General features: G+C 38.5%; 1 protein-coding gene across 3 annotated transcripts in view; it reads right to left on the bottom strand.

Annotated features, from left to right (window-relative positions):
* RB1 (RB transcriptional corepressor 1) overlaps nucleotides 1-20,871 on the bottom strand; it is a 164,466-nt gene that overhangs the window by 78,245 nt on the left and 65,350 nt on the right. For all 3 annotated transcript variants that reach the window (XR_012780135.1, XM_075533250.1, XM_075533251.1), the window contains exons 13-17: nucleotides 13,260-13,376; nucleotides 9,079-9,135; nucleotides 8,962-8,993; nucleotides 8,792-8,868; nucleotides 7,599-7,792 (exon numbers count right to left, since the gene is read on the bottom strand). Coding sequence is in view for 2 of the 3 variants with exons in the window: in XM_075533250.1 (XP_075389365.1) it covers nucleotides 7,599-7,792; nucleotides 8,792-8,868; nucleotides 8,962-8,993; nucleotides 9,079-9,135; nucleotides 13,260-13,376 (477 nt within the window). In the remaining variant the exon portion in view is untranslated. The remainder of the gene's footprint in view (nucleotides 1-7,598; nucleotides 7,793-8,791; nucleotides 8,869-8,961; nucleotides 8,994-9,078; nucleotides 9,136-13,259; nucleotides 13,377-20,871) is intronic.

The raw sequence follows: 20,871 nt of genomic DNA on the forward strand, positions 1-20,871 counted from the left end.
CCGTACTTTTGAGAATTACTGACCCTATACTTAGGTACGCATGACGTCCTTCTCCAGGAACTGATCCTAAAAACACATGTAAAGTATACGAGATGAAGACCAGCTCTTTTCAGGAGCACTCTGGCTCCTCTTCTAAGATGGACCTGATCATTCTTCGGGCGGCCTACCCAGTATTCTCCCCGATACCGCAATTCAAAGGCACCAATTCTTTGGTCTTCCTTATTTACCGTCCAGCTTACATACATATGAGGTGACTTAAAACCATGGTCATAAGACACTTGACCTACTCAGTGAGAATCTGTGTTTTAACAAGATCTCCAAATGATTTTTATGGGCGCTAAATATGGAAAAGCACTTACTAAAAAAAGGGGAAGGGGGCAAAAAAACAAAAACTTCAGCCTAGAAGAAAGGAACTTTGTCAATACAGTTGTACCAAAACCCCAAAGGTTAAAAGGCAGCTACAGAACTCCTTAGTGGTTATGTCTTGGACTCCTAACTGAAAGTCAGCAGTTCAAAACCAATAGCTGCTCCTCAAGAGAAAGACAAGGCTTTCTACTTCCATAAAGTGTAACAGTCCCACCCTGTCCTGTACGGTCACTATGAGTTGAAATTAACTCAATGGCAGTGAGTTTGAAATTTTTTATACTGATTTAAATACTTTGGCAGGTTAAGACTCAGTAGAGGTTATAAATAGGTAGAAAGTGAAACTGAGAAATAATATTCAGGAAAAGGGACAGGGAAGACAGAAACACTGGGCAAAGAATCCAACATTCCCCATTGGCAAACGGATATCCAATGAACAAATATAATAATATTTATAATGATATCTCCAACTTACAAATAAAAATTTTTTAGTAAGCTCCATCGATAAAGAAAGTGTGTATTCTATTTCTAGAATTCCCACCCCTGAAAATGACATACAGGCATACCTCATTTTATTGCATTTTGCTTCATTGTGCCTTAAAAATATTGTGCCCCAAAATTGAAGGTTTGTGATAACCTTAGTTGAAAAAATATTACCACCATTTTTCTAACAGCATGTGTTCACTTCATGTCTCTGGTAATTCTCATAACACTGCAAACTTTCTCCTAATGCTATTGTACACTTAATAGACTATCATATAGTGTAAACATAACATACATAGGAAGCAAAAACATTCGTGTGATTTTATCACAAAATTCACTGAATTGCATTGGTCTGAGGTATACATATCTGAGGTATGTCTGTATATCTGAGAGGGCGTCAAAAAGTTTATGAAAAAAAGGAAATGAAAGGATAATGGAATTTTTCAACAAATACTCTGAAGCCCTCTGGGGTGTGTGTGTGTGTGTGTGTGTGTGTGTGTGTGTGTGTTAATTCTGGCATTAAATCAGGCACATTCATTTTTGTAATTATAATACCTCACTTAATAATAGAACTACCTTTCCATTTTAATTAGGTTAAAAACTCCATTACATACCTCTAAAATTAATTTTAGTACTCATCAATCACTGCCACTGTTAGGCCATAATTTTACTCCATCATGCCTACAGTTTAGCATGCTACCACACTAGATAAATGTGGTTGGCTTCCGAGGTGAAAGAACTGCCTGGTTATATAAAGGAGCTTGAGGGACTGTGGGATTAAAGTTGGAAAGGTAAGATCAAGCTGTATCATCACAATCTTTGAGTGCCAGAAATGTAAAAGCTGAATGTTTCTGAAAGGCACTCCCACATACTGCCATTAAGATTGATCCTGATTCATAGCAACCCTACAGGGCAGAATTTCCAAGGCTGAAAAACTTTATGAGTTCAGTAAATTTCATCTTTCTCCCTTGGAGTAGGTGATAGAAATGAACTGTTCTTGCAGTTAGCAGCCTAACATGTAACCCACTACATCGCCAAGGTTCCCTTCTGAAAGCAATGGTGTACAATGACAGGTCTTGAATAGGAACCTGGAATAAACAAGCATCAGGCCGATGCGCAAGATGAGCACCAGTAGTGCTAAAGCTAGGAGAACAAATAGGATACCGGAAAGTGTTTAAACTTTAAAAGGTCTAGGGAAGTGTAAATTAATTATATATTTAATATATTAAAGTATTGATCATATTTAATTAAATAAATATTTGTAAAGGTTTTTTTTATTACAGGACTCTATCAAACCATAGATCAAGGAGAGGAGGGATTGTTTAACATTCAAGCCAGGATTGACTTGAAAATTAAAGTAAATGTTGAGATATTCTAAAGCAAAGTTGTAATTATGTTGCCTGTTATCATCAGGTCAATTTCAACTTTTAGAAATTCTGTATTATAGAACTGCCTCATATTTTCTAGTTATACATTTAAAAAAATCATTTTATTGGGGCTCATACAGCTCTTATTACAATCCATACATATTTGCCAAGCACATTTATACCTATGTTGTCATCATCATTTTCAAAACATTTTCTTTCTATTTCAGCCCTTGGTATCAATTCATTTTCCCTCTTCGCCCCTCCTTTATGAAGCCTTGATAATTTATAAATTATTAATTTTTTCACATCTTATGCTGACTGATGTTTCCCTTCATCCACTTTTCTTTTATCTGTCCCCCTGGGAGGGGGCACATAATGATATCTGTGTACTAATAGTTACACTAACATATGCATTCGCTAAATAAATGAGCACATATGATAGCACAAACAAACCTTCATATAAATTCCACCCAGATCAATAAGTAACCGCACCCATGCATTTACATGGCAATGATCAACATAAACACACTGGGGTTAGCATAATTAAAGTTATACAGACATTAGTAAATATTCTATCACATAATATAAGACATTAAGCCACAGGGTAATGTGGCGCACACAAACACTCATAAAGCACTTCGAAGGACACAGTCAGAAAAAGTTACAATGAGGTCTGTGGCACAGCCATCTTCTCTGCAGGAAGAGGGACTAGGAGACTGATTTAACAACTCCTGCCTAAGTTCTGCATGTGCTCTTCTCAGGGGCCCGGCTACCCATGGGTCCTGAGCAAGCCCTGAAGCCCAGTCCGCTATATGCATGGGGTGGGGTTGTGTCTAGGCTCCTCCTACCTTTCCCTCTCTATGTGCGGCACAGAAATACGAAATCTTATCTATAGTAGTCACAAAGCTCACCCGAGGTAAAACAAGTCACTGGACAGATCTCTAGAGAAGGATATTCTGTTTTAATGGCTGGAGGTACAGCCAACCACTAAACTTGTAGGGAACCTGGAGGTGTCCTGAACAGAAGAGGACATTTATGCCCCAGGAGCAGAGGCACAGGACAGGAATCTGATCAGTCACCCGGTGAACTCTGAATGCAATTTGGGACTAAGAATATAAGGTGTGTTGTCTCTCTCTTCCCACCTCTATAACTACTTACAACCACTAAACGAGACAAGCAAAATATAATAGCAAAGGTAGAAATTATCAAATTTTCAGGAGTTTGTGACAGTAGTACAGAAAAAACAAACAAACGAGGAGAACCCACCCTTTTCCTGAGGAAAATAGAGATCATCAAGAATTCCCAAATACAAGAAACTAGTCCTGAAATGCCATCTCCATGTGGCCCTGGGTTCCAGTGGGCTTTGGGACCTGAGAACCCCCTGGAGATCAATCTCCTTTCTACAGGGGAGGTTTGTGTCTGGACTCATCCTGACTTCCCTTCACTGTGTCTCTTGAACAGTAACACACGGTTGTGTCCTCGATTTTCTGGCTGTCTATCTGCAGATACAGTGTGTTCTTGGAGTTGTCTGTAGGACGTGAAGCGACCCTTCCTGGAGTTAGTGCAGTATATGTAAGTATTACCAACACCATGGATGTAAGAGAACAACTGTGGGCTCTTCCCTGGAGCCTGTTGAACTCGATCCATGCCATAGCTACTGACGGTCAATCTAGAGGCTTCATAGGAGAGTCTTAGAGACCTCCCAGGCTGCCTCAAGTCTACCCCAGACTCCACCAGCTGCACCTCATACTAGACAACTTGCAGGGCTTAGATGTACTTGGTAAAGTTGGTGAGGGTGGATTCTGCTTTGTTCTCAGTGGTCTCCAGGTCATAGTCAGGCTGCTTGGTCATCTCGGGAAAGCTTTAAGTCAGGTTGGCCCTAGCTTTGAACTGAAGAAGTGCAGGGAGTCTTGGGCACACTGCGAGCGCCGGCTGCGAGGTGTTCAGGCTGCGGGCTCTCCTCTGGCACCGGGCTCCCGGTGCACAGGAAGTAGGACCCGCCTCTGAGCCTCTAGCTATAAATTTTTACAGGACTGGATATCCAGGTTTTTCCTCCTCTTGGTGGGTAGGGTTAAACTGCTACCTTGCCGTGAGCAACTGAGTGCTTAACCATTATACCTCCAGGGCCCCCTTAAGTTATGTTCAGGACAAAATAAAATCATGCTGATTTTAAGTAATGATATCAAGTAACCTAAATCATTGGAGAAGCTACCATTTAGGCGTAGGTTATCAGGAACACACTGGGTGAGCGTGAAAAGAGCTAGGTTTTCAGAAATCAGATTAAAAATCATATATCTGTATACATATTATATATTTTTTCATGAAGGAAGAAATATGTATATTCCTTCATAAAAATATAAACACATTTTCAATCATTATTTTCAGTAATTCATGATACCTTTTGAAAACTCAACATGCTTCACTATAATAGTGGCATGGGGTTATGTAAATGATTACATAGAATTATGGTGCACCATTGCGCTTACACGTTTTAAAATATGAAAACAGACTAGTCATTATCTTACAATTCACTTACCTTCCCGAGACCTAGCTCATTCACACACACACACACACACACACACACACACACACACCCCCCATAAATACACATTAGGGTGTTTCAAAACGTTCACACAAAACTTGAATTAAAAGATAATGGAATTATATCGAACATAAATTTTATAAGGTAATATATATACACATATATACATAGAGAGAGACAGACACATACACACAAGAGCATCAAAATGTTTGTAAAAAATGGAATTGTAAATAAAAAATTTCCCACAAACCTTTATGTATACGTGAGTGTATATATAGCAAAGTCTAAGGGCAAACACTAAACGCTTTGTGCAAAGTGCACCAGAGGTTAATGATCCACCATATAAACATACAGCAGACATCCTATTGTGTTTTTTCAGAACTACAGGCTTTTCTCCCTTTTGTGTTCGTTTCCTGTCAAGCCTGACATCTCAATAGGACACGAAACAAGCTTACAATGCTGTCTGTAAGTGTATCCCTGAATCTGGACTCCGAAAACAAAAGCTGTTCACGACCACCACACTCATGTCCAAAATAGCCCTTTATTTAAATTTTGGAGGGGCAAAAAATGTAAATATGTTTACTCTTACCTTCTTTAAATTTCTGAATAAAGAAACATGCTAACGCCTGGTGACCACAGATAACAATCAGCTTTATCAGTGATATAATGACATTTAAAGGAGACTCATCTCTCTCATAGTTTCTTAAAATTGAATCCAAGGCCATCATTATTAACCAAACCAAGGGTATGTCAAAAAGTATTGTTCTTGGGCCTCAGTTCCTACACACCTGCTTTATCCTAAACAACATGTCTCTGTGGTCAGTTGATAGCTGCAGACAAGTTCTCTTATCTTCGCTAGGGTGCCTTCAAATAAAGGGTTCAATCTAAACTGTGGTGGCTTCCCAAAGGCTATGCTGGACCAGTGAAATTCAAGGCTAAGAGGTCACTTCAAAAGAATACGACAACTGCATTTTGGGAGATCCAAAGGAGCAATCTTGAAACAGTTTCTCAAAAGACAAGAGAATAGTCACAGGGGCTTATTGCACAAAAATTTTAAGAAAACGTCAAACTGCACATAGATGCCCTGGTGGTAGATAGTGGATACGTGCTGGGCAGCTAACTGTAAGGTCAGCAAGTCAAAGCCAGCAGCCGCTCCGAGAAAAACAGATGAGGCTTTCTACTCCTATAAAGAGTTATGGTCTTAGACAATCACGGGGGCAGGTCTACTCTGTCTTATAGGGCCGCCATGAACTGGAATTGAGCTGATGGCAGTGATTGAGTGTGAAACCTGCCTTGGTGAGAAAATGATCAGGAAAACTGAGCTGAGTAATTGTTTCACACCATGGCCACGTTCCCAATTTGAGCCCCTTGAGGATGTCAAAACTACCCCACTTTGCTGTAGATCACAGAGCACGGAGTTCTTCGGGATAGGATTGGTAAGACAGAAACATCATGTTCAGACATTTATGAGACCACATAGGAGATAGGATGAGAAGCAAACATCTGGACATCTTTGTTTAATAAAGATTGCTAAGACTTTGCAGAAATACTTTTTACTTAGACTCCTACCTCCTACGTCTGTGCTCTGCATGCAGTTATGTAGACCTCTGAAATAGTACTACTCAGAAAACCTGACACAGCTAATAAAGGAAAAGAGAAATGATCCTCCAAAGATTCTCTAAGGAGAATACTTATCAATACTTTATCAAACAAAAAGATACCTTCCACAACCCTTCCAGCTATTGTGTAGGGACAATGATCAGAACAGTCGCAGAGCAGTGAAGGAGAAAGCCTATGTAATGCAGCAACAGGAAGAAACACTAAAACGAAGTTCTACCTTAGCCATTAAGTGTTCAAAACAATGAAAAAGGAAAACTAGGACCATATGTATACATTTGGACGCTAATGTAACTAAAGTTCCATTTTTTTAAACCATTTCTACTGGTATAAATTAATCAATGCCTAACATGCAAGCATAGCTTCAAAAGGAAACAACTTATTATCTGACGATTCACAAAGTATTACCTGACGACACAGATTAAAAGAGCATAAAACAGACTTAAAACGATATTTAGCTCTTATTACATAGGAAATGCTACCTATATTAAAACAAAAAGACAATCAAGAGCTTTTTCTATGCTATAAATAAAATATCTAGAAATAGGATATGTGCTCCAATCATGCTTTAAACAATACTTTTAATTAAAGAATTTTATAGCTTTGGGGACTATTTTTTAACAATGGAACAAAATGGATCCTAAATTGAATGAATAAAATATACCTCTTAGTCTACTTTTTACTACTGTGATCTCAAAATTTTCATTAATTTGTAGAAATATTTTCAAATATGATACCTCTATATTAAATAAATGGCTAGAAATATATTGAAGAATTCTGCTTTGTTTCTGGGTGACAAAGGAGTGGTGTTGTAAGTTACATGTTGCGCTGCTAACAGCAAAGGTGACATTTCGAAATCAGCAGCCATGTCAAGTGAGAAAGAGGAGACTTTGTACTAACATAAAAATTACTCTTGGAAACCTACAGAGGCAGCTTTACTCTGTCTTATAGTATCTTTAAGTTGGAATCAATTCAAGGGCAGTGAATTTTGAGGTTTTATGCTTTAAGAAAAACCAATCCTAAATAAATCACCATAACAGGTGACCTAGGAAACTCAAATAAAAACTCCATTGTAATATTCCACTTGATTCTGAGCTACACATTAACATTATATTAGTTTTACAGTGCATGTTTGTTCTGGAGGTAAGCTTCACAACAATTCTTAATAATTTATTAGCCACTTGCATATATACAAATATCTTTCATTATTTTAGTAAGCTACTTACTGAGAGCCAGGCAAGGGATTCCATGATTCGATGTTCGCATCTTTCCAAATGTTTTATCATTTCTCTTGTCAATTTAGTTTCCGCTTTGATAAAACTTTCAATCACTTTGTAGAAATCAAAGGCTTTTAAGTTAAGCACATTCAGAATCCATGGAAAGGACAAATTTGTTCCAGGATCAAGACGTGACGTATTTCCTAAAAATGAAAGAAGAAATGTCACTTAAACTATGTATTTTTAAGTTGGAAGGTTATGTTAAAGACTTAAACAGTTGAGAGGCTAAAAATGTTTTTTTTTTTATTTAGAGCATTATTTTTTATTTTATAATCCATTAACTTCTAGGAAATCAAATTTTGGGTGTATGTGTACATTTTTCCCCCTAAAAAGATGGCTAATCACTATCATACATTTTTCAGAGATTTAAATGCCCTAAACCCTATTTTCATAGTTCCTAACAGGATTAATATTGTACCAGTAAGGTATTAGCATATGCATATTAAGTCATTTATTAAACCTTTGATGATGAATAATCTAAACTTGTACTAATTTGATTAGCTAGAAAACATTTCTTTTAAATGTGTATTTCATAATGAACACTCATAGTTTCCATATTTGTTTACCAATTTAAGTTCCTCTTTTACTAATTGTGTCTCTATATCCTTTGGTGACTATTATTCATTTGTGTTAATAAAAATATTACATGCTTAAAGTTATATTTAAAAACAAAACCCTAAAACCTTCATTGAACTGTGTTCTGGGTATCAAGTAAATTCTAGCTCTCACCTTTGGCGGTCTCATGACCATACAGCCTGCAACAAGTGTGTTCAGTACTCCCTTACAACTTCACAATTTTGTAGATACTCAAGGGATTTTAATTAGGTACTTTCCCTGTATGCAGTATGTCCCAAACAGAGCCTAATAAAATACGATCCCTAATATGATCTCAAATAATTCAGATAAGCCATTTAAACGCCTTATAACCACTTACAGTCTTTAGTATATATAATATATATGCATTTTTTTTCTCCTTAACTCAGCCCCCAAATACACACGTTAAGACAGCTCTGACTTTACAAGTTACAGTCTCTGAAACTCATAACGGCAGTTCTACCCTGTCCTGTAGGGTCGCTATGAGCCGGCATCATCACAGTGGCAGTGAGTTGAAGAAAATGTTTATTTACTAAAATTTAACTTACTGCTGTAAGTAGCCATTACAATCTCAAGTGCGCACGCCAACAGAGACTTGTGGAAGATGTTGTCATTCAGGAGTTTGCTAAAAAAAGGGGGGGGGGAGGCAGAAAAAAGGATTTCAAACCATTTATTTTTATAAAACGGAAGAATTAAAAAACTGAACTAAAAAGTTTACCTGAAGTTTTGAATGGATAACCGTTCTTCTTCCTAAAACAGGAGGGGGAGGAGTTTAAATGAAACCTTATTTGTGCTAGCATTGAACTGTTTTCCTATTATGTTCTTTTTAACTTACTGATTTAAGCATGGATTCCATTACTCGGTAATACAGTCGGACTCCAAGTCTGTATCGCTACAAGAAAAAAAAAAACAAACTTAAGCTTTTAATATTTTAGAAAACTACAATTACCAGATTTCAAAAAGTCTTTTCTTGAAACTCATTTCAGACCCTTCTTAGGAATAAGGCTAACAGGAGATCACATATGCTACCTTATCTAGAGTATGTACTGAAGTCTAAAGTGCCAGTTGACATTCCCAGTATATCACGAGGGCAGGTTTAGCACCTGGTTTTCCTTTACACTATCATTCTATATCATTCAACACATATATATTCTTGGAAAAATCTGTACACATTAAATGCCTTATATAATTATAAGCAAGGATACTGAATGTCTTTAAACTTAGGACATGTTTTTTCAAGAAAGATAGCTACCAAGTTTCCTCCCATTAGTAAAGCTGCAATAAGCAAAATTCAGATCAAATTGACCTATAAGAAAAAAAGTTTTAAGCAAGTAACTAATTCATCACCATCAATTAAAAGAATAACCATATTTTAGAGGTATCTACAAATAAGTACACAGGTAAATCCAAAAGTATAGCTATAAAATCATAGAAACTTTTAGTCATCAAAAATATCCAACTGTGAAACTAAAGTTTCTTTACATCCTCTATCTCGGCCCATCCACTTCTGAAGGCAATGTTTCCATCTTCCTAATCCTTCCCCCAAGGAATTCTACAGATTTACATCATATCAACGTGGCACCTCTGTCATCCTCAAGGGATACAAATTGTGTTTTTCTCCCCCAATTTCTTTGAGTTTGGAGAACTCAAATGAGTAAAGTGCAGTGTCATGATGGAAAAATAAATTCATTGGCCTAACTTTCCTGGCCTTTATTCTTACCAGTACAGTTTTCAATCTTCTTAAAATTTCTGAATAAATCCCTATGATCATCTTGTGTTTCTCAAAAATATCTATCAAGATTACCTCCTCAAGAATCAGACAAAAACCTCGAACAAAACCAGTCACCATAATCCGCTGAGCTGACCACCTGCCTTGATTTTACCATCCCCACAGAGCATCTCAGAAGCCACTGTCCTGATTGTACCTTATTGCACTGTGAAGTCCAAGACGCAGCCCTGGTTACAATTCATTCCACAAAATCATCTTCACTGGCTCGCACCGGGCACGGCTGCTGGAAACGACCAGCTCCTGGAGCTGGTCGATCTCCAGACAATGCTTTGGGCACTCATCCAGCTACAAGCTTGCTGAGGCCAGGAAGCTCCCTTAAACGGAAAATGCCAAACGACGCGAGACCCCTACTGCGGTCACTGTCACATCAATGGTGGCTGTCTCACAGTCGTTTCTTTCACTAGTTTATGGACGCCAGCCAATTTTTCCATTCACTGGAGATGGTTTTCTGTCTTTCATCTCTTTACTCGTCTTTATGGTCTTCCCATCCTTCCTTAAAATGTCTGATCCATCTAAAAAACCTTGTTTTATGTGGACCAGCATTCTCAGAAACTTGCAGCACAGACCCAATGATTTGGGAAGGTACTCACTTGAGTTTTGTTAAAAATGTGATATTAGCCCTGATCTCAAAATTACTTTTTTACTTGATGGGATCATAAGTTTGTTTCTTTCTTGTTATCCAAAAAGCATTTGGGGGGAGGTTGCTAATACAGCTATAACATCATTTCATAATTCTCTATCACGCAGTATTGTACAATTACTACCGCCACTATCAGCTTCACAATATTCTCTTCCTGTGAAGTCCTCTCCGCTCCCTCTCCTCCCCATCTGAACCCCCAAGGACTCATATTCGCCTTGCTCTCTCTAGAGGTTCAGCAATCCTGGATTTCCTATACTGAAAAACAAAGAGCAAAATTCAAGAGGGTGATCCCCAATAACAAAGTGCATCTGAGATAAACCCCAATATGCAAGAAACCAGATCAGCTCCAACTCGCATCAGAGGGGGATCACCTAACAAGGTTTGAAACATTCAAGTCAGGTTTATCCTTTTGCCCGTCCACAGCCATCTCTCCAACGCACGGTGTAATTTCCACTTTCCTCCTATCCCTCTATTTTGGATAGAGGGAGCTCACTGGAGGCGGATTTCCTATGTAGATCCCACAAATGGATCTTGAGCTGCCACTGTCGTCCCTAGCCATCTGCAAACTAGATTTTCCCAATTAAGGCTCTCATACTAATCCCTCCTTGGACTTTGGATTATATGATTTACAATCCTTCAGTGACTGATGGTGGTGTCCTTCATGCATGTGGGCTTAGTTGACATCTCACTTAGATGACTGCTGGTTTCCAGACAAACTTTGAAGACCCCCGATGCTATTTTATCTGAGAGCCAGGCACGACCTAATTCCTTCACATTTTGCTATAGTACGCATATCTTCTGTGTTCCTTTCCTGAGGGAGAGACTGGAGTGGGGACATGATGAAACACTAATTGTTCAATTGGAGCTAGGATTTAGTGGGAGGCCCAAACCCATTCCTGGATCTATGTTTTTTCATCTGCCCTGGCTCCCCTTAGAGACCTCCTGGTTAATTTATGCTAGAGAGCCTTATCAATCATGTCTCTAGAGCATAAATATCTTATATTGATATTGTCATTGATTAGCCCTTGGCACTAATTTTTTAAAACACTGTTGTGAAAGAATTATTGGGGCAATGTAGAAGAATATAGAGGGGAATAGTAGGCTAGCTCCATGTTGCAATACTAAATTATTCACTTTACATTATAAATCCTTTAGTATTTAGTGGTAGTATTTACACCAACAATGGGAGGTAGTTGCCGGGGACTGACCTCCAAATGGGGCAAATATGACTAACAGTCCTTTTAAGGACCCAAAGTGGGGGGATATCCCTGGTAATATGCACTGAATAAGCCACACTGACCCAAGTTACTGGGTAGATTTTGGAGACCCAGGCCAAGTGCCAAAGAAGACTTGAATCCTGAATCTTCAAGGTACACAACACACTCCAAAGGCCGCTACAGAAAAAGGCGAGGGGCAAACACTAGTTAGGTGAAACGGACTCGACCTCAAACCCGCTTGTAACCTGAGGACTTAGGCTTAAAATTCATGGTGTCTGAGGAAGCAGAAGACAGCTCTACCAAGAGTACTGGACTGTCAGCAGGCAGACAATCACTGACTTACTACATCAACATTGAATATGCTACATTCAAATATATATTATTCCGGAAAACATGTGACTGACATGGGCTGTGAATATTAGTGTACAACTATTTTTGATGGCACACCCAAAAAAGTGTGTGTTTTTTGAAAGACCCTAAGAAAAGTGAGACAAATGTATTTCTGAGAGGATTTGTCTGTAACTATCCACTGATGTCAGAAACATGTTTAAATATATTTGGGTGGGGGCGTGGTGGAAATAGACCTATGCATATATGAACTAGAACCCTTTTCTTAGCACATTTTAACTTACCTTTGTATATATGCACACAAAACCTGTATTCATTCATTGCAAATGGAAAATTATGGAAACAGATTTCATATAAACCCCAAAGAACTATTAAATATACTTGTTTAAAACACTGATATCAATATATATATTCTATGTGTATAGCAAATTACAGTTTTCACATATACCACCTAACAAAGCAGAGCATACAAAAACTTAAATTTGTGCTAGAGCCCCACTGGCGCAATGGTTACTTATGTGGCTGCTGACTACAAAAACCTTTAAATCTCTGGAAATCTAAGCATCATGTCCAAGGTCACACAGCTCGTACACAGAGAACCAGATATAAAGCTAGGCTTATGACTTTACAGATACTCTTTTACTCATTATACTTGCTTTCAATTTCTTGAAATAATCAAAATCTCCCTTAAACTTCTGAGAAAATACTATGACTCTATTCCTAGAAGCCTATATAGACAAAAGTATTCACATATATTGAATGAAAAAGCAAATACACTAAATTTCAACAATACAAACTATTAAATCGTGTATATATTTTGCCCTTGTAGCTTCTAAAATTCTGTAACTGGCATGGCGACGTTGTTTTTATAACAGGGTAGAGAATGCTTTCATAGAGTGTCCTATCAGGCGCAGTATACAGGGGCAGCAGGACACAGCAACTGCTATGTGTTTACACTAATTGAACAGATGCTACCTTTAAGTTCATTTACCCAATAGTGATATTGAAATGAATGAAGTTACCTGTGAGCCAATTTCAACGCAGCCCTGTCCCACAGCAGTAGCAAATTTCTCTTTAAAGATGTAGCTAATATCCTTTACTCTCTTCAGGATACTTTCCTTTGGGTTCACTGTGCAGTGCTTTATTTAAGAGAAATAAAGAGAAATCAACATGGAAAATATTGTTCAAATCAGAATTTACATTCCATTTACTGCTTAACATTTACTGTTGCGTAATGTATGACTTTGAAGTTTCAAATGTTTATACAAATTTGAAAATAGTTCTACAATGTAAATAATAGGATTTCATTTTTGAGTTTTAAGGACTAAAAAACACGAGAGCACAACTACAGGAGTCTGTGTAAATTATCTGAGGGAGTCCTGGTACTTCCGTGATTAAAACTTGGTTGCTAAGCAAAAGTTGGTGGTTCAAAGCAATAGCGTCCATAAAAGTTACAACACTCCAAAAGGTCAACCAACAAACCCGAAACTATTCATAGGCCTTTTTATTTTTTGTCTTTGGGTTTTTTTTTTGTCCTTTGGTTGTTTGGTTTTGCTGTTCAGTTTTTGCGCTTATTGTTGTCTCCGCGTGTCTAGATAAGGTAGGTGAGATAAACAATCCATAGGAGAAAGCAATGGGACCAAAGGCTCCAGGGGGACAAGGGAGAGAAGAGGCAGAGGAAAAGAAGGGGAGATGCCAACAAACCCAGGGATAAGGGAAAAACAAGTGATCTAAAATCACTGTCTTGGAGAGTGTAGGATGCCTGGGTGGGGCTTGATCAAGGGCAATGTAGCCGAGAGGAATTACTGAAACCTGTATAAAGACCAAACATGATAGTGGGACAAGAGGAAAGTAAAAGGAAATAGAGAAAAGAACTAGGAGGCAAATAGGCATTTATAGAGATCTAAATACAGGCATGTACATATGTAAATGGATTTTTATACAACAATAGGGAAATAGATCTATGTACATATATTTACACATTAACTATTAAGGTAGCAGACGGGTATTGGGCCTCTACTCACGTACTCCATCGACGCAAGAACACTGTTCTAATAACCTGGCATTCTACGATGCTCACCTTCCCAATATGATCACTTAAGACAAAATGGATGAATAAGCAAATGTTGAAGAAAGCTGACGATGCCCGGCTATGAAAAGATATAGCATCTGGGGTCTTAATAACTTGAAGATAAACAAGCAACCATCTAGCTGAGAAGCAACAAAGCCCACATGGAAGAAGCACAGCAGCCTGTGTGATCATGAGGTGCCCATGGGATCAGGTTATCAGGCATGAAAGACCCAGAACAAAAAAAAAAATCACATCATTGTAAATGAGGGGGAGTGCGGAGTGGAGACCCAAAGTCCATCTGTAGACAATTGGACATCCCCTTACAGAAAGAAGGGTCACAGGGATGAGAAAAGTCAGTCAGGGTACAGTATAGCACTGATGAAATATACAACTCTCCTCTAGTTCTTTAATGCTTCCTCCCTACCACTATCTTACAATTCTATCACTATTGACCCTAATTCTACCTTACAAATCCAGCTACACCAGAGCATGCATATGGGTACAGATAAGAGCTGGAAACAAAGGGAATGCAGGACAGATAAACTCCTCAGGACCAATAATGAGAGTAGCGATACCAGGAGGGAAAGCGAAAGGTGGGAGGAGAGAGGGGGAACCATCACAATGATCTACATATACCCCCTTCCCAAGGGGGATGGACAACAGAAAAGTGAGTGAAGGGCGACATCAGTCAGTGTAAGACATGAAAAAATAGTAATAATTTATAAATTGTCAAAGGTTCACGAGGAGCGAATACCAAGGGCTCAAGTAGAAAGAAAACGTATTAAAAATGATGATGGCAACAAATGTAATGAAAATGTGGTTGACACAATGGATGGATATATGGATTGTGATAGGAGCTGTACGAACCCCAATAAAGTTATTTTTTAAAATTACAACCTCAGAAACCCAGTGGGGTAGCTCCACTTCTCTTATGTAGGGTCACGATGAGTCAGAATCTACTCGACAGCAACGGGTTTTTGGTTAGATCTACTAACTCTAAATTAGTCAGCTCTTTCATGCATCAAAAGGGCCTCAACATTTTCTTAAAATATATTCAATTGAGAGTTATAGTGTAATGCATAGTAACTTCCAAAATATAAACGAAAGAAGTAAAACTAAAATTAATCTAAAATGTTGTCGTTTCCTAATTTACAAATATGTTTGAAAGGGTTAAGAATTAACTAGATGAAAAAATAAATAAATAATTTTTAAAAAAGAATTAACTAGATCAAACAGAACAACCAGAAAAGAATAACAGAATGTTCAAACACTAGATTGTAACCAATATCACTGAACAATCTGTGTGGAAATTATAAACATTCACCAGAACCACAATAAAATATTTTACATAAAAATGGAATTAGCTAAACGATTTAATAATGTTCTTATCTATAGGGACAAGGTAGGAAAAGCTCTAATATATGAGTATAAATACATATACAAACATGTATACACATGCATATATATATATCATTTAGGATTGGGTTATATCAACTTTAACAATCAAACTACACCACAAGATATGCTATAGTAAGATATTGTCATTCTTATTACAATGTATTAAATATATCAGTTATTCTTTCACTTAATTGCCATCAAGTTAATGCTGACTTGTAGTGATCACTGGTGGGTTTCTGAGTCTGTAACTGTGTACAGACTCAGAGTAGAGAGCCCAGTCTTTCTTTCTTCCACAGAGCTGCTAGTGGTTTTGAACTGCCCACCGTGCAGATCACAGCCTACTGCATAATCATTATATCACCAGGGCTCCATATATCAGTTATTTTTGTATTTGCAGAACAAATATATTCAAAATATTATACACTAGAAAATATACGTTCTAAAATTAAAGTTATAATTTGATTTGAAATGAGTATATTGTTGCTCAAAAATTTTACATTTGAGAATATCAATTCTATCATCAGAAGGAAAATATTGTGAGAGATTTAAAAACAGTAACTAAGAATTATATGCTGCCATAAAATTATTGTTGCTAAACCAACCACTAACGCTTCTAAGATTTTACTTAAACACAGAAGAGAGAATACTTTTTTTTTTTAAATGAAGAAACCTGAACTCCAGGCAATTTATACTCTACATAAAATGCTGAAGTTAAACTAGTGTGGCTAATTTACACTTAAATTAAGCTTTAAAACTGAACTTGGGAAAATACCTTTGAGGCAGCCTTTGAGGCAGCCAAGGTAAAACAACGTAAAATAAAAAAATAACTCCTACATACTACAAAAAAAAGAGAGAGATTATTATTCCTTTTACTTCAATCATTGGCCCTTGCTAAAAGTTTCCATTAACTGAGTAGGCTGTTTTTATTAAACATTCTGTGCTACAGTTAATCCCTAAACGAAAGCAATTTTAGGTACATTAAGCAATATCACTTATAAGACAGCACAATTATGAATGTGATGAGAGAAATGAATTAGTTCCTCTAACAATAAAAATATAATAATAAGTTTCCCTAATAATAAGATAGTAAGAGAATGTAGCAAAATTACAGGAAGACTCTGGTAATAAACAAATCGTTACATAGCTACTGCAACAAAGCCAGATTTGAATGATTCTGTAGACATAGTGAGTGACTTTGGACTACAATCTGTCAGGTCAGCAGTTCAAAACCACCAGCTGCTCCCTGTTAGAAAGGGGAAGCTTTCTACTCCTAAAGAGTTATAGTCTCAGAACCCACTCCTAGTGCAATCTAATAGATTGCAGTGAGTTTTCAGTTTTTTAAGACCTTATCGAATTGCCCTGGTTGAGCATTTTGTGACCCCTAGCCTTCATTTGAGTTGAAATACGGACTGAAGGAGCAAATGGCAATCTATACGTTTCCCATCCCTTCTTCACTCCTTTGCTGGGGGTGGGGGGGGCAAGGGATCTGGAGCAGGAAGAACATTGAGGCTTTCAGATAACAAACTCAAGAGTTTATGGAAAGTTGAAAATGGCACTACACCGTATCAGGCAAGTAACTTGAAAGCAAACAAGCTAGATAGCTATAGGACAAAAGGGATTGTAGGAACGTGGTAATGCTAAATTCTGTCTAAACGCTTTCAGATCAGTGCTGCTTTTTCATGGGCTGAAAACAAAACACACTTCATCACAATTGCACTGGATCTCATTACGCACTGCCAGCTTCCAAGCCTGGCTTGAGATAGGTAGCTCTTCTAAATAAATACACTGGAAAGGAGTCCATCAGTTGTCTACTGGTCTCCTCAGTGATACCAAGGATCACATTTTAGACCACAGCTAGCACTAAGAGGCACTCTGTTAATGTCCACTGGAAGTAGTAGTAGCAGAAATGAAGGTCTTGCCACTGTGGTGTTCCCAACTAACTGTATTCTTATCTTGCTTCGAAGAAGAGGGTTTCTTTCAAGTTGGTTTTATTTTCCCACACCTTTTGAGAAATGCAAAATTCTTTAAAGCAGACTTGTTGTACTTTAAAGATGTGTCGGTAATGCATTTGTTTTATATGTCATTTCAGTTATCTAAGTAAAACAAAAACTCTGAGAGCAATCAATTTTAACAAAAACTGTCTTACACATAAAACATCCACCTTTGAGCATGTTGATGTAAAATTCATTAAATTTCTATAATTTCTTCAGTCATAAACATTTATATTTTTATAGTTCTAAAGAGTAACAAATTCTCCAGAAATGTACATCAATAGATAAGTGTTATATTTCTCTTTGGATAAACAACAATTTTTGTTCTGAAGGAAAGAAATCTCCAGGATGAGTGTGGAAAATGGTCTCAGCCAAGACTCCAACAGATCAAGCTAACATCACCTAAGAAGTACTCCGAAGTCTAATTCAATCAGTTCCCATTTCCTAGAGATGCGGCGTATGAAAGATATGGATAAAAGACATAAAAGATAACTGCAATGGATTGAAACATATCCCACCCAATGAAAGATGTCCTCAAGCAAACCAAGAGAGTTGCTATCAGGCTGGTCTTCCTTTAGTCTTTCTCAAGCCGTCTACGCCTCTCAGAGGGCAAGCACGCGTAGGCTGGGAGTCGACTGTATGTGCAGCTTACACAAACGGCCCCTGAATGGCGAACAACTTCAGTTGGTCTTTAACTGAAGAAAGTTATTTTTTACATTACTGAAGTAAAAAGGAAAAAGGTTGTGGTAAATAAATGGATTCCGAATCCGGAGCCTTCCTAAAGAGTTTTCAAGTGTAGACTTGATAAGACTCCATTTGATTTTATAGAATCTATAATATAGATGGACACTAAATGGTCTGATGCCATTCTACTGTTAAAAAATTATTTTTAATGCCACGACTTTGTATAACTTAAGTTCCCGTGTAGTTCCTTCCTCTCATTTAGCATGTGTTTCCATGACACTTGCCTGGTAACAACAATTCAGAATGCAACCTTCACTAGCTGAGCAAATCTCATCCTGTGTTACAAAATTACCACAACAAAAGAGTTGATCCCTCTTAACATAGCGTAAGTCACGAAATGATTTCCAATTAGCCAACAGCACCACTAGAATGGAAAGTAACTCTGCTTTGTTATACGCATTGCTCTCAGAGATGTTATACAGTCTCTCTTAACACGTTTCTAAACTGGCAGCTACATTTTACTTAATATGGCGCACACCCCGTTTCTACTGTTAAAAACACGATTTTGATGAAACGATTCCTGCCAGGAACTAAACTTTAAAAAACAGCCCTGCAGTACATTGCGATTCAGCGGTGACTGAGGTGGGGCTGTAAAATGCAGTTGTGTTTCCAGCTTTCCTGGTGGCGTTGTTGGGTAAGCGTTAGACTAGGAAGCTCAAGATTGAGAGTTCAAAGCGGATAGTGGATTTGTCGCGGTCGGACGTCATAACTAAATAGGGTTTTCTGGGATCCAAGTGTATCGATAGTACTGAGTTTGTTAATTTTTTTCCCTTAAGAGCCGCTATATAATAGAACTTTGTTAAATTCCTTGACAATCATTTAGACGCTTACTTCTTTAACCCCAGTAAGAGTTTTAAGTCGGGCTTTCCGTAGGAGTGAACTGTTGGTCCACGCAGCGTTCCTTCAAGATGCACGTTATGAAAATCGCTCGCTCGCTCGCTCGCGTCAGCGCGAATGCATTGGAAGAACCATAGCATCGCGCAAGGGCCACCTTCCATCTCATCGCTCTAAGACAACCTTAACTCTGCCTTTGGTAGAGAAGGGTCACTCGCTTAGGGAATCAAAGATCAGTCGGAGGGGTTCACGCGACATCCCGTCAATGTTTCTTCCCATTTTCTCGTTCGACTTTTGGAACTCGGTGTATGTCTAGAAAGCAAGTTCTCCAGTTTTTATATATTTCTGAAGGTTTAGAATTTAAGGATAGAATTTGCTCTTTTCAACTAAACTTTCTTGCATTTATTCGTATTTCCATCTTGCACACCGTGTTTCCCATGCCCGATGTTCCAAGGCGCAGACCACCATGGCCGTTGGGTGACCGCTAAGGGCGGGCAGGGGGCGGCTGGGGGGCGGTCAGGGGCGAGGCAGCGCGGAGAGGGGCTACCCTGCCGCTGGTCAGGGGGCGTGGAAGGGGCGGCAAGGGGGTGGAGACGGGCAGCGGACGGGCAGCGGACGGACGTCGGCCAGTGACGCCACCGGGTCGCCCGCCCGCTCGCCCCGCCCCATGCCGGCTCTCCGTCCAACGGCCGACGCGGGGGCTGCACGGCTGGACCTTCCGGCAGCTTCCGCGTCCCGTCCATAGACGACGCGTATAGGAAGCGTCTCACTCCCACAGGTCAATTCGGCCTCACAGCGATATAGGCCAGTACGCCTGTCCCTGGGGACTTGCGGGCCTCAAACAACGGGAGGGCAAGGCGGCATCATTCTCCGCTGGGAGGCTGGTGGTTTCCAACGGCTAACCTTGTGATTAGCAGCCCAACGTGTAAGCGGGGCTCCTGATATGAATGCACTTGTGTGTGTATATATATAAAACATAAATGATTTAACTATGAATTACAAAACTGGATCTTTGATATGTTTTTTTGGAGGTGTGCGACCGTTTTTTAAAGTTATTTTCCTTTAGAGATAAATGGATTTCTAAGTGAAATAAGATGTTCACTTGATACCCTGCGAGAGTGAAGGGAGAGGGGTGTAGAGAAGTTGATAATCATTGAAGCTAGGTACAGTACATGTCTTGGGCCTTCATTATATGTTCTCCCTCCTTTTACATATATTTGACATTTTCCACACTAGAAAGGGCTGCTTTTTGGTTTTAGAAGATAGCTGATCGATGGAAGGAAATACAGTAGAATAGTCCAGTCCTGTTGGGTTACTCGGTGTCTGTAACTTTATAAAAACACATCCTTTTCGTCTGGAGTGACTAGTAGCTTTGAACCACAAACCTTCCTGTTAGCAGCTTAACCACTGTATCATCAGGGCTTCCCTTTAAAGTATTAATGGCTGATAATATTCCAAACTGTCAGATTAAGTAATCACAAAAAATGCAAAACTACATAAACAAAATGACATCAACACCTAGCTCAACTAGAAAATATTACACTAAAAGATTTTAAAAAAATAACCAGGGTGAAATATAAACTATAAAGAAATAAC

Source organism: Tenrec ecaudatus, chromosome 15, assembly GCF_050624435.1.
Source record: "Tenrec ecaudatus isolate mTenEca1 chromosome 15, mTenEca1.hap1, whole genome shotgun sequence".
Lineage (NCBI taxonomy): Eukaryota > Metazoa > Chordata > Mammalia > Afrosoricida > Tenrecidae > Tenrec > Tenrec ecaudatus.